Source organism: Acipenser ruthenus, chromosome 28 (assembly GCF_902713425.1).
Source record: "Acipenser ruthenus chromosome 28, fAciRut3.2 maternal haplotype, whole genome shotgun sequence".
NCBI classification, from domain to species: domain Eukaryota; kingdom Metazoa; phylum Chordata; class Actinopteri; order Acipenseriformes; family Acipenseridae; genus Acipenser; species Acipenser ruthenus.
The window spans coordinates 8457673-8478864 of NC_081216.1; the positions used below are offsets into that span (position 1 = coordinate 8457673).

The 21192-nt window shown below is 37.3% G+C and overlaps 1 protein-coding gene across 1 annotated transcript in view; it reads left to right on the forward strand.

The window, feature by feature from the left end:
* The first annotated feature begins 19309 nt into the window (after nucleotides 1-19309).
* LOC117434849 (tumor necrosis factor receptor superfamily member 16-like) overlaps nucleotides 19310-21192 on the forward strand; it is a 59847-nt gene continuing 57964 nt past the window's right edge. The window contains exon 1 of the mRNA XM_034057521.3: nucleotides 19310-19749. Within this exon, the coding sequence (XP_033913412.3) occupies nucleotides 19708-19749 (42 nt within the window). The 5' untranslated portion in view covers nucleotides 19310-19707. The remainder of the gene's footprint in view (nucleotides 19750-21192) is intronic.

Here is a 21192-nt window from a genome sequence, read left to right on the forward strand (position 1 = left end):
ATTTTATACAGAATATTCTTCTCACTGGTGAAATTTGATTCCTATTGCAGGTACTTTTTTTAAAAATACATATGTATATATATATATATATATATATATATATATATATATATATATATATATATATATATATATATATATATATATATACATATCAGTGAATGAAACGTTTTTGGTATGTTAATGCTGACAGTCCATACATTACCGGGACCTGAAAACTTATCCCTTCATCTCAACCTGACAAATACTGTGTCGCCAAAAGAAATGATATAGTCCTGTATAATAATGTGAATGGCAGTGATATGCCATGTAACACAAGAATCATACTGAACGTAGCATCGCCTATTTTATACAGAATATTCTTCTCACTGGTGAAATTTGATTCCTATTGCAGGTACTTTTTTTAAAAATACATATGTATATATATATATATATATATATATATATATATATATATATATATATATATATATATATATATATATATATATATATATATATACATATCAGTGAATGAAACGTTTTTGGTATGTTAATGCTGACAGTCCATACATTACCGGGACCTGAAAACTTATCCCTTCATCTCAACCTGACAAATACTGTGTCGCCAAAAGAAATGATATAGTCCTGTATAATAATGTACGTGTGTGTTTGTGTTTATATACACAGTTTTTAACATAGTTTAAATTACATTATAATCATACCTAGAGATTGATTACAGATTGATATAAAACATTTATGGATTTGTCAAAGAAAGTGTTCTGTAATATGCCAGCAAGCCAGCACAACAAAATGAAACAGAGAGCAATGCCTATGGTCTGTCTAATGACTACTATAATTTGTTTTATAAAATAATAATTATTATTATAAACAATGGCTTGGTTTACATTCACGTGAAAATCGACTCTACAGTCATGACTGTGTGATGTTGTCACGTGAATACATCGTGAAACAGCAAATGGACGTCCACGACTTTAACAGCAGGGCAGGGTCAATCGATTTCTCACGATGAAAATAGCTGTAAAACCCATGTAAACCGGAGTAGGAATCGTGCTTGTGGCTCATGAGATTTCAGCAGTCAAGATCCTGTTCTTCTGACTTAATCTCACGTAATCTCCAGCAGAAAGGCCGAACAAAACACACACACACACACACACACACACACACACACACACACACACACACACACACACACACACACACACACATTTATGTACATTTATGGACTACTTTGAAGAACCGCCGCGGTTATACTCATACCTACAACCTTTGATGGCATTATCACGGTACATATTTTAAACAACATCAATATTAAAATGAAAGACAAACTATCAGATACAGCTCCAAAGTTCTATTCAAGCACATCATATCAAACATCTGCACAGCCGAAACGCTGTATTTAAATGAACAATTAAACATAAAAGGGTTTATTTTCTAATTTACCACATATAATGCACTACTTCAAAAAATGAAAAACTATAATAAAATAAACATTTCAAAACAAACTAATGTGTAAACAGGTTTATGTACATACAAAACTGTAAAAACCAAACTATTTTTTAATCTAAAATGAAAGTAACATATGCATGTGTGTCACTCACAGCACAGAAAATAGGTTGAGATGCTGCAGCCTGCTGCTTAGCAGTTTTCTGATCGAAATGTTTCTGCTGAAGCGCTGCGGCTAGCTTCAAGATGAAATCTATCCTACTGATATTTTCCCTGGTGCGTTCTTGTACAAAACGATGGAATTGATGGGTGCCAGGTCCAGTAGAGATAACAGGCTTGTGTGTATATATATATATATATATATATATATATATATATATATATATATATATATATATATATATATATGTATAGGTAGTGAACAGTAAAATGGAAACACCTGGGTAAATGGAGGACACCAAGTATATTGAAAGCAAGGGCTTCCATACAGGTGTGGCTCATGCATTAATTAAGCAAATAACATCCCAGCATGCTTAGGGTCATGTATAAAAATGCTGGACAGGCCTGGTTTCTTATAATTATGACTAGCATGGCTGCAAGAGGAGACCTCAGTGACTTTGAAAGAGGGGTGATTGTTGGGGTGCGTTTGGCAGGAGCTTCAGTGACCAAGACAGCTCAACTTGCTGATGTTTCATGAGCAACAGTGTCTAAGGTGATGTCGGCATGGAAATCGGAGGGAAAGACATCATCAACAAAGGGCAACAGTGGGCGGAAGCGCATACTCCAGGATCATGATATCCGTGCATTAATTCGAAGTGCAAGGCAAAACAGGCAAGCAACTGCAGATCAACTGACTGCAAATTTCAACCTGGGGCGCGAGCAGCCAGTTTCATCAAAAACGGTCTGTCGAGAACTCCACAGAGCGGGATACCGTAGTAGCCCAATGCCCTATTAAGTGACTTTACATTGGTGTTTCCATTTTTTTGTTCACTACCTGTATGTATATATACAGACGTGCTCAAATTTGTTGGTACCCTTACAGCTCATTGAAATAATGCTTCATTCCTCCTGAAAAGTGATGAGATTAAAAGCTATTTTATCATGTATACTTGCATGCCTTTGGTATGTCATAGAATAAAGCAAAGAAGCTGTGAAAAGAGATGAATTATTGCTTATTCTACAAAGATATTCTAAAATGGCCTGGACACATTTGTTGGTACCCTTAGAAAAGATCATAAATAACTGGATTATAGTGATATTTCAAACTAATTAGTTTCTTTAATTAGTATCACACATGTCTCCAATCTTGTAATCAGTCATTCAGCCTATTTAAATGGAGAAAAGTAGTCACTGTGCTGTTTGGTATCATTGTGTGCACCACACTGAACATGGACCAGAGAAAGCAAAGGAGAGAGTTGTCTGAGGAGATCAGAAAGAAAATAATAGACAAGCATGGTAAAGGTAAAGGCTACAAGACCATCTCCAAGCAGCTTGATGTTCCTGTGACAACAGTTGCAAATATTATTAAGAAGTTTAAGGTCCATGGAACTGTAGCCAACCTCCCTGGGCGCGGCCGCAAGAGGAAAATCGACCCCAGATTGAACAGAAGGATAGTACAAATGGTAGAAAAAGAACCAAGGATAACTGCCAAAGAGATACAAGCTGAACTCCAAGGTGAAGGTACGTCAGTTTCTGATCGCACCATCCGTCGCTTTTTGAGCGAAAGTGGGCTCCATGGAAGAAGACCCAGGAGGACTCCACTTTTGAAAGAAAAACATAAAAAAGCCAGACTGGAATTTGCTAAAATGCATATTGACAAGCCACAGTCCTTCTGGGAGAATGTCCTTTGGACAGATGAGTCAAAACTGGAGCTTTTTGGCAAGTCACATCAGCTCTATGTTCACAGATGAAAAAATGAAGCTTTCAAAGAAAAGAACACCATACCTACAGTGAAACATGGAGGAGGCTTGGTTATGTTTTGGGGCTGCTTTGCTGCGCCTGGCACAGGGTGCCTTGAATCTGTGCAGGGCACAATGAAATCTCAAGACTATCAAGGCATTCTGGAGTGAAACGTACTGCCCATTGTCAGAAAGCTCTGTCTCAGTCGCAGGTCATGGGTCCTCCAACAGGATAATGACCCAAAACACACAGCTAAAAGCACCCAAGAATGGATAAGAACAAAACATTGGACTATTCTGAAGTGACCTTCTATGAGTCCTGATCTGAATCCTATCGAACATCTATGGAAAGAGCTGAAACTTGCAGTCTGGAGAAGGCACCCATCAAACCTGAGACAGCTGGAGCAGTTTGCTCAGGAAGAGTGGGCCAAACTACCTGTTAACAGGTGCAGAAGTCTCATTGAGAGCTACAGAAAACGTTTGATTGCAGTGATTGCCTCTAAAGGTTGTGCAACAAAATATTAGGTTAGCGGTCCCATCATTTTTGTCCATGCCATTTTCATTTGTTTTATTATTTACAATATTATGTTGAATAAAAAAAGTCTGATTTCTATTAAATATGTAATAAACAATGGTGGATGCCAATTACTTTTGTCAGTTTCAAGTTATATCAGAGAAAATTGTGCATTCTTTGTTTTTTGTGGAGGGGTACCAACAAATTTGAGCACGTCTGTATATATATATATATATATATATATATATATATATATATATATATATATATATATATATTAGGTTATATTCAAAATAAAAACATGTATTGTAAAAGGCGGTTCTAGTGTTAATGAAATTTAACTTTTAGATGTTCCACAGACACACACACACAAATATAAATTCTAAGTAATAAAACTTGTACTTAGTAGAAATTTCTCTTGTTAAATGTTTTTATCTTCATGGTAATACATGAAGCTCTCCTCACGATATTCAGAGTCGTTGTTTTCCTACTTAGTAAGCAGACACGGATATTTAAATATCCCCTCCCCTAAATGACTATGAATTGAGTAATCTGCATTGGTACGGACGATTTTTTTTTCCTAAATCAGAACTGCATAGCAACACATTTCCTGAAAAGTATGGCAAACAAGTCATAAGGAAAACTGTCATGACTTGTGCATGTAAACGCCGCCATTGATATATATCTTAAAGGAAACTGAGAAGAAAATATACAGTATGATTTGAAATACATCAAGGTGAATACTCCATTGCGATACAGTCGGTTCAAAGAATTTAACAGCAAATGCGGGAATTTTTCTGTATAATTCTGTGTAAATAAACATAAAACTGTAAAGAAGGGACAACAATATTAATCCAGAAATAGGACAAAAGGATTTTTTATGCTGTTTTTAATAATAATAATAATAATAATAATAATAATAATAATAATAATAATAATACAATACAAATTTCACTTATATAGCGCGCTCTTCATGCAAGCATTCCAGGGCGCTTTACAAAAGAAATATAAAAAGCCTGTGTCTAAAATATAATCCAGCTACAAATAAACAGACCCAAACAAGTAAGTTTTCAAACAGGGTTTAAAAGATTAAATTGTGCTCGCATTCCTGATATGAATCGGGAGCAAGTTCCAAAGACGAGGGGCATTATAACCAAATGACAGAGTTCAAACGAATTTTAGGGACTGTCAGAAGATTAGCATTTTCCGATCTCAGGGAACGACCCCCGGACATGCAGGGTCAGCAGATCTAGAAGATAAGAAGGTCCAAGACCATGTAAGGAATAGGTAATAAGAAATATGCGATTAAAACCAAGATTAACTCAGATTAAATATTTAAATCACGAAATTAATCACGATTCATTTTTTTAATCATTTGACAGAAAAAATAACGAATCGAAATATGAATTAGTATTCAGGCTCAACCCTAATCAGGTATTGCATTTATACAGCTCCCCTGTCCTGCATTCTGTACCGATGTATAGAATACCTTTTATTCTAAATGTCTCGTGAATTGCTTTGTTCATTTCAGAAATACAAGAAAAACATTACAATTAGTGGCAGTTCATATCAATATGAAGGTCAGTTCCCAATTACAAGAATAAGTGGATTTCTCGTGAACCTCTGATTACTTTACAGGAATCCGGTATGAAATCATATTTAAACAGCGTTTGAATTCCTGCTACTAATTGTAAAGTGTTTCCAAACATGGCTATGCACGGAGCGCATCTTCAATTATTGTCATTATTTTAAATGTGTTTCCCTCTGGGAGGGGAGTCCTGACTGCAGTACAAACACAGCTGGAGATCACAGCTGTCTGTGAGGCTGTCCAGTTTTAAACAAACAGCACAGGTCCTGCAGGATCTCCCAGATACTCAGTTTCTACCCAGTTATCAATCACATGAAGGCTTCTTCATTTTAGGTGTTTGTTTTTGAGAAGCGCACAAAATATTGGAATAAATAGCTCACCTTTTGGAGTGTTTGTTTTGAGCTGATTCAGATTCTTCATTGAAACATCATGAGACCTGTTAATTGTCAGTTTTTATGCCATGACAGGGAATTATGCCCAGGGCAATAATAGGAAAGAGAATGAGTTGGATGGAAACCATCTCTGTCAACTTTCAAATGTAACCTTTGCATATTCATTTAGTTTTGGTCACCTCACTATAAAAGACACCATTGCACTCGAGAAGGTAGAGAGAAGGGCAACTAGGCTGATCCCAGGACTTAATGACATGAGCTATGTGGATAGGTTAAACTAATTACATCTCTTCAGCTGAGAAAAAAGAAGGGAAAGAGGTCTTTAAAATCATAAATGGTATAGAATAAAGTTAAACCAAGACTACTTCAAATTTAGCACAAAGAAAAAACAAGAGGTGAAGGTGTAGGATCTAAAACACTGGGAACATTAAAATAGACTAAATTCTGTGCTTTTAAATAAGTAGGGCAGATTGGTGTGCTAACAAGGGACGAGCCTTGAGGGGCCGAATGGTCTTTTCTCATTCCCAAACTTTTCTTAAGTTATTGTAAATAACTACTGTACATTTCATATTATCTCATGAAGAAGCAAAGCTCCACCTTTACTGCCAAACTGATAGATAATCAGCAGGTTTAGTATACTCTGACTATACTTTATATCAATGGAGTGAAGGCTTTTAATTCCACTTTGCATCTGATAGTGTCACTGGTAGAATTATCACTGGTCCCCTTATTCTAGTGTTGAAGATCTTTTTGCAGATTTTTTAGTCTATCATCTTTATTAAAAAAAGAGCTTAATATTTTGAAAAAGTCCACATTTGGCACACGTTGCATTTGAAATATTGAATAATTTCTATATCATCATTCTGTGTGATATAAGAGGTAAGAAATGTGACATATTAAATGCAAACACAGATCTTGTTCAACGCACTTACCACTTTTTGTGTTAATCCAATGTGTAAAACTGTCTTACCACCACACCTAACTTTTTTAAATATTCATTTCAGGTAAGTTATGTGAAAAACGGCCTGCATTATTTTATTTGACCACATTGCCACCACCCTAGAAGGATGTATTAGTACCTAGTCTGTCCAAAAAACACTGTGCAAATGACCTCTACCGTTTTTTTTTCTTCTCAAAACTCAAGCATGTCCCCAGTTTGAGGTCTCGGTTTCGTATAAAATAACTATTTATAAAAATTGGTATTATTTTATTATTATTTTTCAAAAGAATGTCTTTACCGTTTTTTATTAGAAAATAAATGGTTCCAAAAAAGCATCTTACAGCAATAGATAAAAAAAGTTGAAACTCAGGATGCGCCCTATAGCTCGGAGGTCACCAGTTCGAATCCAGGCTATGTCACTGCCGACCGTGGCCAGTCATTACTTCTTGAGATTCTTTTAGTATTTATGCTGTCCTCTTTGGCTATGCAAGTAGATAATCAATATCTGTTTTTCAATTTGATTTGACCCCAAAGTTCTAGCTTCAATCAGACCATGTGACATGCAAATACAGTTGCCAAGCAGCCATGGATTCTCAGAAAACCAGGCAATTGCTCAGAGCTTCATCTGTCAAAACATTTTACGCAACAGGTAGAATATTAAATGCTGGGTGTTTGTTCAGTGATTTAGAAAATACGTTTTTCATTCCTAGTTTACAAAATAAACTTTTATACTCTACAAGAGAGCGGTAACCTGCAATACAGTACAAACAAAACTGTGTTCAAGTCTTAACAACCGAATATGGAACAACTCCCTAAGTCTGGAGAGGGAGGCAGGTACTGTATATTGTAATTCACAGTTTAGATTAGGAGACACAATGGGTATTTCCACAGGCACACAGTGAGTTTATTCAGAGTGTGGTTTGTATATAATCCTGGAATGTCACTGTTTACCTGTGGGAGGAGTGCTGTCACGCACTGAGGGGAGAAACCTACAGATCTCTACTGCTCACACAAGAAAAAATGCGTCTCAAGATATCCAAAGTTAAAAGAAATCGTTTCAAGTAGGGACAGCCTACCTCCCAGATTTCTCCAGACTTGTAATCTGTTTTTCTGGTACATCACACATTAACCCAAGCGCCTGCCACTACTGAGGGCTCTGTATTGATTTTGTTATATGATTTTTATTGAACAGCCCCATGCTGAGGTTTTTATATTAACTGTAGTCACTCATATGTCAGAACTGACATGCTTGGTGAATTTTCTGTCTCACTCAGAAAGCACAGAAAAAAATAATTGCTTCACAATACACTGATACAGTATTATGTGAGTACCTGCTAAGAAAATCAATTTCTCATCATCTCTTTTTAGCATTATTACCATTTTCATTGTTCAGCCTTTTTGATCTGGTTATCTGCTCCTTTTTTAACCTTCAGTTTAAACGTCCTGTGCTGTAGGTCAATTTTGCTTTGATCTGTAAAAAAGCAACTAAAATGGCAAATATCAGATCCCTACTTCAAGATGATTCAGTTGATTGATCATTGCTATTTTTCTTTTTAGTATTAACTGAGAATAAATAACTATAAAACAATTTGGTAATACTTTACATTAAACGTCTCTAATTACTGTGTATTTATATAGTAGTTACCTAGTACATACATGTGTAGTTATTATTATTATTATTATTATTATTATTATTATTATTATTATTATTAAAATTACTATTATGTACACATAATTACAATGTTATTATGCATAGTTACAATGTACTTAATGGATAAATATTTTTTTGCAGGATATATGTAAGTACCCAATTGTATCAGAAAAGGGTTAGGGGGTTAGGATAGGGTAAGGTTTAAAATATATTGTGCAAAAAGATTTACACATTAAGTACATTGTAACTGTGCATAATAACATTGTAATTATGTGTAAGTACACGTGCATTTTATTAACTGCTAATACACAGTAATTAGAGACAGTCACTTAAGGCCAGCAAACCCGGACAACACTGCACCATTGTTCATGGATGAACTGTATATTCACCACTTGCACGTTAGCACTCACTATGGACTTGTGATCGTGTGTGTTTAATACTATGCATATTATTTCAGGACTGTAACCCGTAGTTTAAACAGTATTATTTGCGGCCACAAATGACCTGGATTACAAACCCTCCCCAAATAAAACTTTGTTTGGACATTGAAATCACTTGTCATTACTTGGTCACACGCCTGGTCACAGAGGCTCTTTAAAATTCTTTTTTTTATTATTTGTAGAAAATGATGGTGTAATCATAGCTCTTGAGTAAATACTTATATGACTTGGACCTTTTAAACAGCTGGTGTGACTCCCCCTCTTCAATGCTCATTCTGGACGCTGCCATTCTTATGAAGTTGGATTTGGAGCTTAGCCACTCTCCCACACTGAGGGAGAATACTGCCTTGGCTGGAGACTCAACTATCAGGGGCAAAGCCAAACCACGGCCCTGTCCTTAATACTGATGTCTGCCCTGGTCTGATCTAAACCTGACCCCTGCTTAACTCCTGGTGAATCACCCATTACATTATTATAGGGTTGTGGCAGAGCAGGGCTCTGCCCTTAGAAATACTGGCAGGGATGGAGTTAAATTCTCCTCCCTGCCCAGGTTGATTGCTTCAGGTGGGAGCAATCCACCAATTAATTATTCAATTAAGGTATCAGCCACCTGGCATAAAAGGAGGCCTCAGCCTTCCATTTAGAGAGGAGAGTTCTAGAAGGAGAGGAAGCCACTGTGTTTTTCTGTGTGTGCTGTGTTTTTTTGTTTTTGCAATCCAGTGAAGGCAACACCCAGCCTGGAAGCTTTATTCTTTTGTAAGTTTCATTTTGTTTGTATTTTGTGTTTTGAACCTTTTTGTTTGGCCCTTGTGCTGGTTTATTTTGTATTTTTGTTTAATAAAAACTTTATTTTTGAACTTTATACTGTCTCTGAGTCTCAACCTCTGCCAATCCTGTCACAAGGGTATAATGACTTTTAAAGCAAATTTTACTTGACATTAAAAAGATGACCATTTCACAGTGTTTTGAATTATTGCAGCAGTTACTTTTACACCTGTTGATCTAAAAGTGTTTTCATTAATTCCTTAAAAGTGTCAATTATCATTTTGTCCAAAGCTTGTGGAAAAACAATGAAGACAAACATAGAGCCTCTACTAGGGGCAGGGTCCACCACCCTATCACAGGCACAGAATGAATCAGAAACTCTTTGATCGTTTAGCCTGTTCCTCACGTATTTCCAGTTTAAAACATGAAAAGATTCATGTGTGTAATTAATACACTTTAGACTGGGTCCCAGATAAAGCTGCCTGGACTCTAATGGCTGCAGAACCTGCTGGTCTCCTGCTGCTGTTGGCATCCCTCTACTCTGCAGTGTACTTTCAATGTGCTTGTGGTTTCTGGTGAAGGCAGCAATGCTCAGCAAGCACTTTATAGGTCAATAAATTATTATTATTATTATTATTTATTTCTTAGCAGACACCCTTATCCAGGGCGACTTACAATTGTTACAAGATATCACATTATTTTTACATACAATTACCCATTTATACAGTTGGGTTTTTTTTTTTTTACTGAAGCAATCTAGGTAAAGTACCTTGCTCAAGGGTACAACAGCAGTGTCCCCCACTGGGGATTGAACCCACAACCCTCTGGTCAAGAGTCCAGAGCCCTAACCACTACTCCACACTGCTGCCCTACAGCATAACTACACTACAGGAATGTGAAAATGGGTCTTAAACTTCATTTTCATGTATGTTCAAATTTAGTGGGGTAGTCGGCAAATTCACAAGCATTTCCTTACCTTTGAAGCCCTGGGTTCAACCACAGATACAGGTAATTGAGGCTTGATCAGCCTTTAGAGGAGTAAGAGCCAGCAGCATCTAGTGATCTGTCACTTCCTTTAGATGCTGCTAGCACTTAATAATATAAAACAGTTTGGCTTATCTAGTCTGTGTCACATATGACTATGGCAGCAGACTGTAAGTGAAGAGCAGCTCCTGACCTCATTACCACAAAAAAATAAAATAAAAAAGAACCACTCTGACTGATTGCAAACATCATAAAATAGGAGACAACGGGACAAAATTCTGTGAAAATCTAAATTGAAATCGACTCTGTAATTAGGCAGCAAATCCTGACACAGATGGAATTGGATTCGATTATGGTCCAATTTAGTAATTACATGGTTCAATGTGGTGGGTATTATTGCAATTAAAATGAATATGTAGAATGTGGAGAATATTTGTGTTATGTTTTCAAGATCTGCCCTTGTCAGTACCCCTGGGGCCTTAAATTGTCAGCTTCCCATACTGAACACCCCCAGCCTGCCTGCCATTCAGTTCTGGGCCTCTCAAGTAAATCCCCCATTACTGCCCAAGTATTATTCTGTATATTGTAATAGGTTAGGTGTTTGGAGGCTTTAGGACCCTGGGGGTTAGGGAACATCTACTCCATATTGAAAAGGGTATCTGCAAAAGGCAGCCATGTTAATGAAAATGGTGTAATTGGTTAATTGTAATTGTATGATTTGTTAATTGTTTTGGCAGTTGGCATGACCATTGCAAATTAGAGCCAGCTGCCCACACGTGTTACTGTGGGGCATATAAGCCTCACAGTTTGTTAATTCAGGGCATGCCGAGTTGGAGGGAGCAGAAAGCTGTGTGCTCTGCTTCCAAACAGTCATGTAAAGCAAGTATTGTGTGTACTGTGTTTCTCTGTAACAACTGTGTGTTGTAGTTTCGTTTCGGTAAGCAGCTTGGCTGCCTGATGGTCAGTCAAGGACAGTACTCTGTTTAGTTAGTACTCCTTTGAGGAGTTAGACTTTTGTTTGTTTTCTTTGGTTTTTATGAATAAATATACAGGCCCTGTCCTGTTTAAATAACATCTGTGGTCAAGTAAATGTTTCTTTTACACACAAGAAGACAGTGAAAAGGTCCCAAATTGTGGCAAGGCACCCCCACTTTGTCACTATATAATGTGGATTACCTAATATATTTTGCAATATACATATACTATATAGTATGGTAATATTACAATGTTGCAAAATATTTTGAAATATATTGCTAAACATATGATCTAATATGTGAAAAGTAGCAATTATCTGTGAATATATTTATATTTCACTATATAATTACAAAAATGCATATACATCCACATGAAAATAATCAATAGAATACTACAGAATTGCTACAGTATTGTATAGAATACCACAGTGTGTTCCATAATACTTTGTTATGTGCTATCGTATAAACTACTGTACCCTGTGTACTAATGTATGCCCTGTAGTACCTGTAGTAGACTGTATTGTTGTGATGTATGTCTATAGTATTTATTGTAAATACCGTAGTGCCTTGTAGTCTACCATAGTAGGAACTGCAGTATAAAATTATAGCTGTTTTGTAAGTATTGATATAAAAAAACCTACTTGTGCTGAATTGGAACTGAATTGGAACTCATGTCGTATGCTGTACCTAACAGCTTCTGAGACACATGCTACTGCAGGGATAAGGCACAGCTGGATTTTATAAGAGCATTTTAAGCACTAGGAATGACCATGCAGTGCATGAAACAACTATCCTTGGTTATCTTGGTTATCTTGAGATAACCCCTAAAAACAGGAAAGCGCTCTCATAAAATCCAGAGCGGGCTATCCATTGGGGTTTATCAAATTTACAGTTCGGATTAGCTCTCCATCTTTTAGTGTTGCTCTCCATTGAGAACAACATTCCAGAAGGAATTAACTAAAACTGCAGTACTGATGGATTTGCCAGCAGAGAAGTTTGTAAAGAGAATTTAAAAGTTACTGTGGGATCTCCATTTGATGTGAGCTCACTGTAAAGAGACCCCAGATCCAGTATTAAAAAGCTCAAAAACAAAGTGACATTTGTGGACATATGTGTTTTTTTGTTTTGTTTTTTAGGATGTTTTATTGTTCTGGGTCGTTTGCCAATAGTTTATTAGGTTTCATGATGGCTTTGGAAGCGATTGTCAATGGCAATGCATTGACACAACAATGACAGTGTTATAGTTCAGCACTTAGGGGCAGTGAAGCAGGACTCATGGTCTGTTCTCTACAGAAGAGGCCTGTTCACACATTTGTGGCCTAGCAACACAAAATGGCTGGAGTTTTTGACTTGGTGATGTACAGATGGCCTAGAATACTATCCCATTGTTGTGTTGTTGTTACCTAGGACACCAGGAAGTAGTTACTTAGGAACCAGGGATATCTTAGTAGTGGCGTCCAGTAAATAGCTCTGTCAATTAGCACTGCGAATGTATATATAATTTGGCAGTTTAATAAACTAATTGATTCAGCTTACTTCACCCTCATGTAACTTTGTTAAGCTTTTGAAGCATATCTTTTATCAAATAATACCAAAAATGTGTATTTCTAATCTTGTTTTATGTTGTCCAGTTTCTTATATGAGTTTACCACAGTAAGTTTGCACGATAACATTGTAATTTTCCCTGTGCTTTTCTCACAGTTCTACTATTCATTTACTACAGTTTACCCTGGTTTGCCATGTTTTTAAATATGCTTTATGATTAGTTAGGATTTACACACCCTCAGAATCCCAAGCTATTTTAAGTTTCTCTCATAAAGATTCCTTAAACTTGGCATCCATGCATGACGTTTTAAAAAAAAGGCTGCTTGTATTCTGTTATCACAAAAACCTGTTCACAATCAGGCTCAGTGGGGTTTGGAGAGGCATACAACCCTCTCAGTAGCATGGAGAAACCAACTGGCTCAAATCCTACTCGGTAAAATAAATGATCTGCTTACCTAGCAGAGTTCAAGCATTTCATTTTATTTTGTTTTACTATATATAAAAAAAACAGAAACAAACCAGTGTAACATTTATAGGTGATATTTAAGATGGTTACGCAAGGGGTAGAAGTTAAAATAATTAGAAACTTTAAATAACATTTATTGATAACAACTAAACATGAAACTAAGTACATTGTTTGAAAGTAAACCAGTATGAGTTGCTAAATGTGCACACATTGATGCAACGACTGAACAGTGAGTGAGTTAATGTCTAACATCTGTATTGTTGGACCATGGTTCAAGTCACCTTGTTCAAGACGATATCTGGAATGGTTGACTGTTTAAACCCACACAAAGTCTCCGAAAATTCTTACACTATTATAAAATTACATTTTTTGTTGTACATTATGTTAATCTTTTGCAAGCTGTATAACCCTCGCCTGTCAGACAATAAGGTTTCGGATCTGAGATCCGGTGAGATCCAACACAAATGAACCCCTGTATACACAGCCGATCTGATTGAGATCAGTCGATTAAATGGGACATTATCAAGCAAAAATCATCCCATAGGAATGGGCCAGTTGGTACCTACTAGCCTAATAACCCCTAAATCTACCCCCTACCCTTAAACCTAATGTCTACAACTAACCTAATCTCTACCCCTAAACCTAATCTCAACCCTAAACCTAACTGTGTTACTATTAAAGTCATTTTTACTATTATTTCAACACCACTTTTTAGCGCCCTCTAGCGGCTATTACATCTGACCTCCATTAAAGAGCTTGATCCGGACCTGCTCTACCTGTTGGGAAGCTAGTAGGTACCTACTGGCCCATTCCTATGGGATGATTTTTGCTTGATAATGTCCCATTTAATCGACTGATCTCAATCAGTTTGACAAGCAGATCTCTAGATATAGGCACAACTATAAAATGTGTATGTACATACAGCTGCCTCCACTACATTCCCATCGCCGGGTATATGATATTTAAAGATATTTCATCAAAGTCCTCAATACCCCCTGTTAAAAAAGGGGCTACTCTTGTTACTTCTGGGCAAAAAGCTTATGCCAGGCACTGATATGGTCAAGCTAACGTTCCAGTCGAGATGACTATTAGCCGGCTAATGAAACCTCATTAATTAAGAGAACCCATCAATATCCTGCAGGATGTGGGCTTATCGGCGGATATGGGAATCAATATGGGATAACATTTTGGAAATCCTGGTCACTCGGCACTACAACTTGATACTTTTAAAAAGAGCTGTTTTGTTGAGCCGCATCATTAGACAGGATTGAATCACTTCAATCAGCATTCAGAGTGCTGCTTATTGCTTATTTGAAGTCATCAGATTGAGTAAAGATAAAACCTTTGCAATAAGATATTACTGTATTGCTCAGTTAGATTACCTAACCCTAACCCTGAAATATTCCGCGAAAAAAGGCACTTTACAGAGTGTTTAAAAGGGACCAAAAACAAAGTACACAGAAAGAGTACCTGGAACTGCAAACACAAGTCAAAAAGGAAGTTAGAAAGGCCAAGAGAGAGATAGAAATCAATATTGCTAAGGGGCTAAAACCAATTCCAAAATGTTTTTCCAATATTATAACAGCAAGAGAACATTCAAAGAGGAGGTTCGATGTCTAAGAGACACAAATGGCAAAATCATAGATGAAGAAAAAAAATAACAAATATATTAAATAATTACTTTTCACAGGTTTTTACAAAGGAGGACATGGACAACATGCCCCACATGTCGACCTGTTCCTATCCAATTTTAAATAACTTTAGCATAACAGAGGCAGAAGTGTTAAAGGGAGCTCTTAAAATAAACAAATCCCCTGGGCCGGATGAGATCCTCCCAATAGTACTCAAAGAAATGAAAGAAGTTATTTACAAACCGCTAACCAAGATCATGCAACAGTCTCTTGACACAGGGGTTGTACCAGCAGACTGGAAAATTGCAAACGTAATACCGATCCACAAAAAGGGAGACAAAACCAAACCAGGTAACTACAGACCAATAAGCCTGACTTCTATTATATGTAAACTTATGGAAACTATAATAAGATCCAAAATGGAAAATTACCTATATGGTAACAATATCCTGGGAGACAGTCAGCATGGTTTTAGGAAAGGGAGATCGTGTCTAACTAACCTACTTGACTTTTTTGAGGATGCAACATTGAAAATGGATGTGCAAAGCATACGACATGGTTTATTTAGATTTCCAGAAAGCTTTTGACAAAGTCCTGCATAAAAGATTAATTCTCAAACTGAACGCAGTAGGGATTCAAGGAAATGCATGCACATGGATTAGGGAGTGGTTAACAGGTAGAAAACAGAAAGTACTGATTAGAGGAGAAACCTCAAAATGTAGCGAGGTAACCAGTGGTGTACCACAGGGATCAGTATTAGGTCCTCTGCTATTCCTAATCTACATTAATGATTTAGATTCTGGTATAGTAAGCAAACTCGTTAAATTTGCAGAAGACACAAAAATAGGAGTGGCAAACACTGCTGCAGCAGCAAAGGTGATTCAGAATTATCTAGACAGCATTCAGAACTGGGCAGACACATGGCAAATGAAATTTAATAGAGAAAAGTGTATGCAGGCAATAAAAATGTGCATTATAAATATCATATGGGAGATACTGAAATTGAAGAAGGGAACTATGAAAAAGACCTAGGAGTTTATGTTGACTCAGAAGTGTCTTCATCTAGACAATGTGGGGAAGCTATAAAAAAGGCCAACAGATGCTCGGATATATTCAAGGGAAGTAATGTTAAAACTTTACAATGCATTAGTAAGACCTCACCTAGAATATTGTGTTCCGTTCTGGTCACCTTGTTACAAAAAGGATATTGCTGCTCTAGAAAGAGTGCAAAGAAGAGCAACCAGAATTATCCCGGGTTTAAAAGGCATGTCGTATGCAGACAGGCTAAAAGAATTGAATCTATTCAGTCTTGAATAAAGAAGACTATGCGGCGATCTGATTCAAACATTCAAAATCCTAAAAGGTATAGACAATGTCAACCCAGGGGACTTCTTTGACCTCAAAAAAGAAACAAGGACCAGGGGTCATAAATGGAGATTAGATAAAGGGGCATTCAGAACAGAAAATAGGAGGCACTTTTTTACACAGAGAATTGTGAGGGTCTGGAACCAACTCCCCAGTAATGTTGTTGGAGCTGGCACCCTGGGATCCTTCAAGAAGCTGCTTGATGAGATTCTGGGATCAATAAGCTACTAACAACCAAACGAGCAAGATGGGCTGAATGGCCTCCTCTCGTTTGTAATCTTTCTTCTGTTCTTATGTTCTTATGTATCTAGTTCTTACCTCCTCCTCACACAGCCCTAGTAACATCTGCCTGATCAGAAATACTCTCTCCCTGACTCTTCTTCTCGATCTCCTGTGCAGCTCTTCTGCTGGTTCTGTGACACCGCCTGGTTTCAATAAGCGGTACTTTTAACACACACTGAGGCACCTAGTAAAGTTACCACCCTTAAGTGAATATGGTTTGCACAGCACTAGGTTGCCTGCCACTGGTTAGTGAATACAGCAGGTGTACAAAGCATTCAGTAAAGGGGCTTACTGCGTGCAAAACACATTAGCGCTGTTTAGTGAATGAGTCCCTGTGTGTCTAAATTGGAGAGGAAATTACTCAGTGACCCAAAACATTATCTGGAGCGCTGCACATAGGGGACAGTTAATGGAGGGATGGTAAAGAATATTACAAAAATGGCAAACTGTGGTACAGTATAAGCTACAAGTTAGGAAAACATGAAATAGTAACAGCTTCATCTAATCTTCTCCTTCTGCCTCGCTTTAATGAAAAGCAGCTGAGTGTGGGCCTTTGAAACTAATACAAGCCAGAGCGATCACACTGGGATAGAGAGACAAGGGAAGAAGGCTTGTATCCTTCTAGTGTGTGTGTGTGTGTGTGTGTTTTTACAGCTCCCTAGTTATTTTACAGTATTTACAATCATTTTGGGGGGTTCTGAGTTCTGTTGCTTCCTATTGCGTTTGCACACATGCATGTACAGCTCTTACCTCCTGGCTGGAGAGCTTACTCTTTAGTTGAATTCTAAGACATGCAGGTCCAGCCTTTGCCCTTCTTCAATCCATGAGCTGATTTATCACAACAGATTACTTCCATTGAAGTGAGCAGAGACTTCTGCTGTAGTCCTTTTATTTCCAGTTTCTAAATCGAAAATTAATTAAATGATTTCTCAGCTAGCCCTGCAGGAGGGCTCACCAATATCAGACAAGAAGAAACTCCAACACAGCACACAAACGAATGCATGTCCAACACTATGAAGGTTTCATTATGATACCAGCTCTTTAGTTCTGTTGGGTGATTTATTGACCCATGAATAAGCATCGTCAATGAAGCAGCCCTATGATATGTCGTTGCTCAGCTCAAGCACTGGCATACCTTCCGAGATCCCAGGGGTTCCTAATCCAGGATTGTGTGGCTACAGGCTGCGAGCATCTTTGTTAATCTCTAATGTGCAAGATACAAACCGAGTTTCACCCCAAGTCATGAACAGAGCCTCCAGAAAGCTTGCATCGTACAGCGCCCTCTACAGTATTCTATATATTTATTGCAGATGTGACAGGAAACAAACCTTCTACAGTGGCGTACATCACAGAACCCTTCAACACTGGTCAACACACACCTGTTTCTGCTTATACATACTCTGACTCCCTCATACAAAAATGTGTCTCCTGGTTTGTGGTGCTTGGGGGTGGGACAATCATTGACTGCTTCACCCCAATCAGTTCCTTACTAAATATCTTGGTAACATTTGCAAAGACCATTTTTCTTGTTTCATTGTGTGTGTGTGTGCGCGCCAGCGCGCGCGCGTGTGTGTGTGTAAAGTATATGGGCAGCTCAACTCTACAGTATTTTGCTTTCTGCAGCTCGCTTGCTAGGTGTTTATGTCGCCCCCTTGTGGCACGTTTTATATTGTTAGGGACACACGCTGCATCATTCATTCAGGTTGCAGTTCAAACAGTATTGTTTTAAATGGAAAGATATGAAAAGTCCCAGTAAGAGATTCATATTTAATTCATACAACACGTTGCAATAAGACGTCCTGGATTTTTTGCATTAATATAGTATCCTGAAGTCTTTACTTCCAACTTTCATATTAATACTGGGGGCTTAATTTCTATCAGTCGACACTAACACATTAACCTGCTATGTGATAAACGGTTAGTACGGTATTTGATATTCAGGTACTCATTTGTATTCTTCATATTCGTTATGTTTTTTTTTATTATTAATTATTAACAGTTTTGTTTTTTCACGTCAGCTAATAATATTATATCAAGGTAAATCCTGAATGAATAAATAAATAAACAAACAAATAAATAGTACCGAATAAAACTATCACAACTATCTCATTCCCTTATTGAGAGAACACATATGTGGTTATTATCGAATTGTTGTTTCAAGAGATTTTCATACAAGTGTACTGACAATTTAATAATGACCAAATCAGCAATTTTGATTGATTGATTGATTGATTTATTGTTTGTTATCAGTTTGGAATGATACGGGGCACGTTGAAGTCCAGCGGTAGTCAACATAATGTACAGCATACTGGAAAGATACAGTCCAAAAGGGGCGTGCCTTCAGCCGGAGGGTTGGAAAGGGGGGCTCGCACCCAACTGGTGAGAGGCGTCTCATTCCTATGAAAGCAGAAGCTTTGCTGCGCCCCAACCCAAAAGAACTGTCCGCTCTGCTGCTGCAGTGAGTCGCACACTCTACACACGCACGAGAACAAACCTCACTCTCTCTCTGCTTCTCCGCGAGCAACGCACCCACCTGACCCAACCTGCCGCCTGCAAATCTCAGAGACCCCGGCTCAGAGTGTGCATTGGAAACAGAAGATTATCAGACAGCTCAGGGGAAAGAAGATACTCATATTATTAATAATATTCATAATAATAATAATATCAATACATAAACTTTCCAACATCAAAGGATATTATTAATAATAATACTATTATTATTATTATTATTATTATTATTATTATTATTATTATTATTATTATTATTATTATTATTATTATTATTATTATACATGAATACTGTTTGAAGAGGTGACTTGAGCAAAAATGGGATTCGTGGTCTATCTGTTTGTTTTGCTTCTCGGAGCGGTAAGTGTCAGTCTTGTTCTGTAGTACTTGTTTTTCTAGTATTAGCAGTACATGTACTAGGAGTAGCCTATACTAGTATACTGTAGTTGCGTCTGTTTTTGCATGACTGTGTGAGTTGCCTGTGTGGGTATCTGTATCTCGTGGTAGGACAGCGCAGGACAGTCAGTGAGCTTCAAGGAGAGAAGACGCACTGACTTCATACCGACCCGCGTGTTTCATTTGGGCTGTCAGACAGCTTGAGGCAATATTTTGCAGTAACCCTCAGATTTCTTCACGACAAGTTTATGCAAAATGTTTGAGGAATAAAGACCCCGGGGGACAGGCAAGGGTGTTTCTCGTTTTGTTTGGGGTTGTTTTGCACGACATGGTTCATTTATATATTAACGAGAAAGATTAAAAGATGAAAGAAGAACTCGCCACAAGCCAAATATGACTAATGGGAAAAATGCGGTCAGACAGATGGAACGATATTCCTCTCCGTGCCGGTGCAACCCATTACAGCCTATTCATAATCAAATTAGTAAGATATTTATTGTTGTTGTTTAAAATAGTTTTCAGTGATGCAAGACAAATGCGAGGATTATACATGCCGTATTTATGAGTGGAACGGAAATATACATGTATTCATTATTAAAATGCATGAAACTAAATAAACAAAATGCCCAACAGCGCATTGATGTTAGCTTGCTTTAAAACAATTCGTCAAAACTGTTCGGAGCAGTTCCAGTTATCAAAAGTGTGAATATATGATTGAGGGGGGTATGGAGCGTGCACATATCTCAGTGATAATGACAATTTACCAAAGACAATTAAGCTGCTTCGACGAAGCATCAACATGTATGGATTTCATATGCTAAGAACCATACACTTTCAGCAAAATACATAGCTCAGCCCACGGGACACTTGTCCCGCAGCGGTTGCCTGGTTTGGTAGACGGCTTGATGTGTGAAGCCCAATTTTTTACACCAGTTCATTGGATTTACTTACAAAGCTCAGCAGAAACTAAATATCACACGAAGCATGCCCTCACCTTTTCACCACAGGGCCTGTGGTAATCACTGTGCATTAAACAGTGCAGGCACGGGAAAGCGCCGCTGCAGGGCTGTTGTTAGGTCTCGCTGACCGCTGGCTCGGCACGAATTTTTTTTTTTAATCAACAGAGAACGGGGTCCAAATTGACAGTAGTTTTCTTTAGAATAAATTTGATGTGTTGATGCTAGACTACACAGATTCCATCTGGATTAAACAATAATAATAATAATAATAATAATAATAATAATAATAATAATAATAATAATAATAATAATAATAATAATAATAAATCAAATTGGTAAGGCTGCTCACTTTTTACCATGACAAGGAAAGACGGCCAAAAACGTAATTTTAAAATATACTATGTATTCATCACGAGTTACCACATACATAGTTATATCGAACGAAAAA